This window comes from Diabrotica virgifera, chromosome 6 (assembly GCF_917563875.1).
Source record: "Diabrotica virgifera virgifera chromosome 6, PGI_DIABVI_V3a".
Classification (NCBI taxonomy): Eukaryota; Metazoa; Arthropoda; class Insecta; order Coleoptera; family Chrysomelidae; genus Diabrotica; species Diabrotica virgifera.
In genome coordinates, this window is record NC_065448.1 from 108162489 (window position 1) to 108168570 (window position 6082).

Genomic DNA, 6082 nt, shown 5'->3' on the forward strand with positions numbered 1-6082 from the left:
ATTCAAATCGATCCATTAATACCTAAATCTCATCAATTTACACAAAAGTAAAATAGTTGGTTAAATTGTTGTTCTAATGACTAATATATAAAATTAAATTTAAATCATTCGCATATCCTGTATAATCCATAACAATGAATTCTCATGGTCCGCAACCTCTAAAATGATCAAGAATCGTTTTAATCGTGACAAATAATCTCTATTACTGGATCCTTAAAATATTTTATGGATATTACAACGACGCAACGTTTTAAATTTGTGTATTTGTGTATTTGCGTTTGGTCGCACAGGCGGCTCTTGGATTCGTCAAAGGTTAGTAATGGGAGCAGGGTCTCCGAGTTAATTCTCAGAAGACTCCCTTTACCCGGAATGAGACAATTCATACAAGTAGAAAGCTTGCCTTCTTTAGGAAAGCTCTAAATTTTTCTAGGTCTCTGAAGTGTCTAGGGGTGAACCTAGAATATAAATTGTGATGATAAGAATATCTAAACTCCAAGGTGAAAATGGCTGTAGACTTTTGAACAGCCTTTTGAGTATGTAGAAGGGCTTTCGAAGCCAAATAGGGTCTTCGGTTTTCATGTGGTCTGCGAAGTGAACAGTCATAAAATAATCAATTTAAATCTTGGCTCGTGAGACGTAAATTAATGCGTCGTCCTATTTTTTTAACTCAAAACTTTTCCAGACGATCAAACGCGCCTGAACACAGATTGAAGGGTCGATTCTCACTATACCTCCCGTTTACTTTCAATACGCATGGCATTCCGTTTCCATAAAATATTATTAAATACAAATCATATAGTATATGCCCACTTTTCGTTACGTTTACCTTCTATTCCCGAAGCATTGAGTTCAATATCGGCCACGTATTTTTCGGCGACGTCTCGGTTACCCTATGGATAATGTGAATATTGCTATTACCTCGCGGTTCAGCCACGTATTTTTTTCTACAAGATGTGACTTGTCGGGTACGGGTAGAGTATGGATTGGGGGAATACGTAGCGGTTATGGATAGGGGGAATACATGGTGAGAAAAATTTGGACAATTAAAAAATTTATAGAACTTGTCTGACATGACTTTTTAATTTTGAAAATAAAAAATACAGTGATAATACATTTAAAGACGGCAATATTTTGGACGGCTGTTGCCAAGGAATTAAAATATTTTCTTCATCCAATATCTTCTTAAGCAATTCCGCAGGTTCATCGGCGGATTGATAACCTCTACGGAATATTGTCACTCCATTTTTTGCTTGTTCGGCCGATACTTCTATCGATTGGTGATTTATTTCTTGCTATTTTGACCACACGTGTCTCTCTATTCTGCTATGTGGTTGTTCAATTCTTTTTTCTTCTATTTAGTGTCCATTCGTTTATACACCCTGGGATATATAGTCCTGAACATTTCAGGGACTACCTTCTTCGCTTTCCGGTGACACAATTAAAATATGTCTGCTTGTTCCAACTGCGTCGCTTCACTAGAAACAAAGTTAGAGAACTATAGGTTCTTCCAAGTTGTGCGTTACCTTTTTCGCTTTCTGATGACACAATAATTATAATATATCTGCTTGTTTCAACTCCATTGCTTCACCAGAAACGAAGTTAGAAAACTATAGGTTCTTCCAAGTTGTGCGTTACCTTTTTTGCTTCCCGGTGACACAATTATAATATACCTGCTTGTTGCAACTCCGTTGCTTCACCAGAAGCGAAGTTAGAAAACTATAGGCTCTTCCAAATTGTGCGTTACCTTACTTGCTTTCCGGTGACACAATTAGAATATATCTGCTTGTTTAAACTGCGTTGCTTCACCAGAAACGAAGTTAGACAACTATAGCTTTTTCCAAGTTGTGCGTTACCTTTTTCGCTTTCCGGTGACCCAATTATAATATATTTGCTTGTTCCAACTCCGTTGCTTCACCACAAGCGAAGTTAGAAAACTATAGGCTCTTCCAAGTTGTGCGTTACCTTTTTCTCTTTCCGGTGACACAATTATAATATATCTGCTTGTTCAAACTCCTTTGCTTCACCACAAGCGAAGTTAGAAAACTATAGGCTCCTCCAAGTTGTGCGTTACCTTTTTCGCTTGTTGGTGACCCAATTATAATATATCTGCTTGTTCCAACTCCGTTGCTTCACCACAAGCGAAGTTAGAAAACTATAGGCTCCTCCAAGTTGTGCGTTACCTTTTTCGCTTTCTGGTGACCCAATTATAATATATCTGCTTGTTCCAACTCCGTTGCTTCACCACAAGCGAAGTTAGAAAACTATAGGCTCCTCCAAGTTGTGCGTTACCTTTTTCGCTTTCTGGTGACCCAATTATAATATATCTGCTTGTTCCAACTCCGTTGCTTCACCACAAGCGAAGTTAGAAAACTATAGGCTCCTCCAAGTTGTGCGTTACCTTTTTCGCTTTCTGGTGACCCAATTATAACTGCTTGTTCCAACTCCATTGCTTCAGCACAAGCGAAGTTAGAAAACTATAGGCTCCTACAAGTTGTGCGTTACCTTTTTCGCTTTCTGGTGACCCAATTATAATATATCTCTTGTTCCAACTCCGTTGCTTCAAAACTATAGGCTCCTCCAAGTTGTGCGTTACCTTTTTCGCTTTCTGGTGACTCAATAATATATCTGCTTGTTACAACTGCGTTGCTTCACCAGAAACGAAGATAGAAATCTATAGGTTCTTCCAAGTTGTGCGTTACATTTTTCGCTTTTCGGTGACACAATTATATATTATCTGCTCGTTCCAACTGCGTTGCTTCACCAGAAACAAAGTTAAATTTTTAATTTATGAATGTTTTTTATATTGATAACGATTTCCGAAGTGAAAGTCGAAACGTCAGGTAAACTTGATTTCAAACTTTAATTGTGGCTTATGCCCAAATAAAATAGTAAATCTTATTTTGTATTTCTCACGCCGCGGCGCGCCGGTAAGAAAACAAAAATGTGAAATAACCCTTTTTACATTGGTCCGCATGTATATTTACATTTCTATTATTAAATTTTCTTCAGACCACATTCAAGCCGGAAAAAACACGTGTATTCGAATTAAAAATTTAGGGTAAAATGTTACTAAACCGGTACAAAAGGTGTGGAATATTAAATGGGGAAAGTAAACGCGACGTCTAGTGAGAATAGTGGTTAAATTAATGGAGAGTGTATGGAACGTGTATGGGAAGTAAACGGAACGTATAGTGAGAATAGAATTTTAATGGGAGGTGTATGGAAAGTAAACGGGAGGTATAGTGGGAATCGACCCTCTCATTCGCCTCAATCTTCCGCGTATTTTCCCTCACGCGCCGAATAGTTAGTTCCGTTATCTTCGTTTAGTTTCGGCCGCTGTCATGTACGTACAGGGCACTGCGTCTTTGATCGCGCCACTACTCAGTGACTCAGTGCAGTGCTGACTCAACTGTCAAGTGACGACCGTGCGTGTTTTTTGCTTGGTGATTGTAGTTTACTAAAATGAGCAAACAGATAAAACTTTCGGGTTTTTTTAAGAAGACGGATATTGAGAACGTTAAAGCAGGATTTTCTACCAGTGATAGCACAATATTAACTCAAACTGGTCCTAAAAGAAAGGCTGCTAACCGTAAGTAGAATCCCGACTACATAGCATGTGAATTTACATTCATTATAGAATTTGGTGTCCAGTTACCTCAATGTGTAATTTGTGCGGAGGTATTAAGTAATGAGGCAATAAAGCCGGCAAAATTAACTAGACACTTTGAAACAAAGCATAAAAATTGCCGGAAAACATGTAGATTTCGTTAAAAAATATCCTTAAGTCATACTCAACTTATGATAAAGCTACTTTGAAGGCGTCATATCAACTTTCACTTAGAATCGCAAAAACCAAAAAACCCTTTACTGTTGGTGAGGAATTAGTTTTACCATGTATCTTAGATGCAACTAAAGCAATTTTAGGTGATAAATAAGCTAAACAAATGCAAAATATTCCTCTTTCCAATGACACCGTTAGTAGGAGAATTGAAGATATGGCATCAGATATTGAAACCCAACTTCTAAAGAAAATTCATTCCTCAAAGATTTTTGCTGTACAACTTGATGAATCTTCAGATATTACCAATAAAGCTATTCTTCTTGTTTATATACGATTCATAGATAAAGACAACAAAAAATTATCCGAGGAGTTCCTGACCTCGATTGAGTTGCAAGGTAACACAACCGGAAAAGACATTTTTAAAGCCATTGACGGATATTTCACACTTAAAAATCTTTCTTGGAAAGACTGTGTAGGACTTTGCTTTGATGGTGCCGCGGCAATGACAGGTCACAAAACAGGCTTGCCAAGTTTTGTAAGGAAAGAAGGAAACCGTGATATTGTTTTAACACACTGTATTATTCATCGCGAAATGCTTGCTGCCAAAAGATTAAGTCCCGACCTAAACAAGGTTTTGACTACTGTGGTAAAGGCCGTGAACTTTATAAAAAGTAATGCTCTTAGTTCGAGATTGTTTGCTTTGTTATGCGAGGACGTGGGATCCATCCATTCCAATCTCCTTCTACATACAGAAGTTCGGTGGCTGTCCAACGGCCGGGTTTAGCCAGTTTTTATGAACTTCGAGAAGAAGTATGTATATATCTTGATGAAAAAAACCTGATTTAGCGGAAACACTGCGTGACGGAGAATTTATGGCCCAGTTAGGTTTTTTAGCAGATATTTTTGAACAGCTCAACACATTGAATCTAGTCCTGCAAGGACCATCTAAAACCGCATTTGACCTTTGGAAAAAAATTGATTCATTTAAGAAAAAATTGTTGCTATGGGAGTCCGAAGCTGGAAGAGGATCGTTTGAAATATTCAACTTGTTTTCAGATTTTATCTCTGAAAATGAAGGCCTAAATGAGGATGTTTTACATGCACTGGTTAAGTCCTACATTAAATCGCTTCAAGATTACTTTGAGAAGTACTTCCCTGCTGATACAGATGTGAGGAAAAATAATCTGTGGGTGATTGATCCCTTTTTAGCTAGCCACGATAATAATCTGTCTATTCAGGAAAATGAACAGCTTATTGAAATTTCATCCGATGATCATTTAAAAGTGATAAAATCTCACTGCGAAAATGGTGCAGATTTTTGGATAGGATTACTTCATGAAAGTCCACTGCTAAGTGAAAAAGCATTGAAACTTCTTCTTCCTTTTTATTCCACTTATCTCTGTGAGGTATCATTCTCAACATTATATGTCATCAAGAATAAACACAGTAATAGGTTGCTAAATTTGAATGCTCCTATGAGACTGGCGTTAACTTCTTTCAAGCCAAATATTGAGAAACTTTCAAGTAAGAAGCAAGACCAAGGGAGTCATTAACGTCTTAATTTGGCGCTATCTATGACTTTTATTTTGTTTTTTTATATTTATTTTGTCTTTCACTATGTATTTTCTTTTTTTATTTTGTAGATAATAAATTCATTAGTAAAACTTCAGTGTTCATCTCATTTTACCTATTATTGGGAAATATTAATACTAATATCTAAGTGGTCCGCCAAGAATTCTGAAAGGTACAAGTGGTCCTCAGTGGTGAAAAGGTTGAGAACCACTGGTCTAGATAATGAGACTAAACGTTTACTTTATTCTTGAAGGCTGGAACAAAAGCTGGTTACAAGAAACATACATACCAAAGAAGAATTAATTGCGGTAAGCATAAAATGTGGAGAGATAAGTAAATCTTTAGGAGAGTCTAGGTAGGAATAAAAACTGAAATAGCGAGAAGGAAGAGCGGAAACTATTGGAATGGATAACAGCAAAACGAAAGAAACGAGTTTGACCACGTTTTAATTGGATATATGAATTTATTGATGCTCTAGCAGCAAGAAATTTGAGAGTGTGGATAACTACAAATACTTAGGAACATGGATAACATCAAATATAGACCAAACCAAAAAAATTAAGACACGTATTGAAATAGCACGTGCATCATTCATTAAACTTAAAAAGTTTCTTTGTTGTCGGGATATAAGGTTAGAACTACGCCTAAGCATGCTTCGATGTTAAGTGTTCTCTACTCTTCTTTATGACTTGGAAGCGTGGACAATGTGGACATTGAAACAAGTTAATT

The 6082-nt window shown here is 36.9% G+C and overlaps 1 protein-coding gene across 1 annotated transcript; it reads left to right on the forward strand.

The window, feature by feature from the left end:
• Positions 1-3462: 3462 nt before the first annotated feature.
• Positions 3463-5334, forward strand: LOC126886150 (SCAN domain-containing protein 3-like). The gene is made up of 2 exons (XM_050652999.1): positions 3463-3589; positions 4838-5334. Exons 1-2 carry the CDS (start codon positions 3463-3465, stop codon positions 5332-5334), a joined length of 624 nt encoding a protein of 207 aa, XP_050508956.1.
• The last annotated feature ends 748 nt before the right edge of the window (positions 5335-6082 follow it).

Bases quoted from the DNA above. Each gene is read 5' to 3' on its own strand.
- LOC126886150 (XM_050652999.1), top strand. From the start codon at position 3,463: ATGAGCAAACAGATAAAACTTTCGGGTTTTTTTAAGAAGACGGATATT. The intron at 3,590-4,837 runs GTAAGTAGAATC...ACTTGTTTTCAG, and splicing joins TAAAAGAAAGGCTGCTAACC to ATTTTATCTCTGAAAATGAA.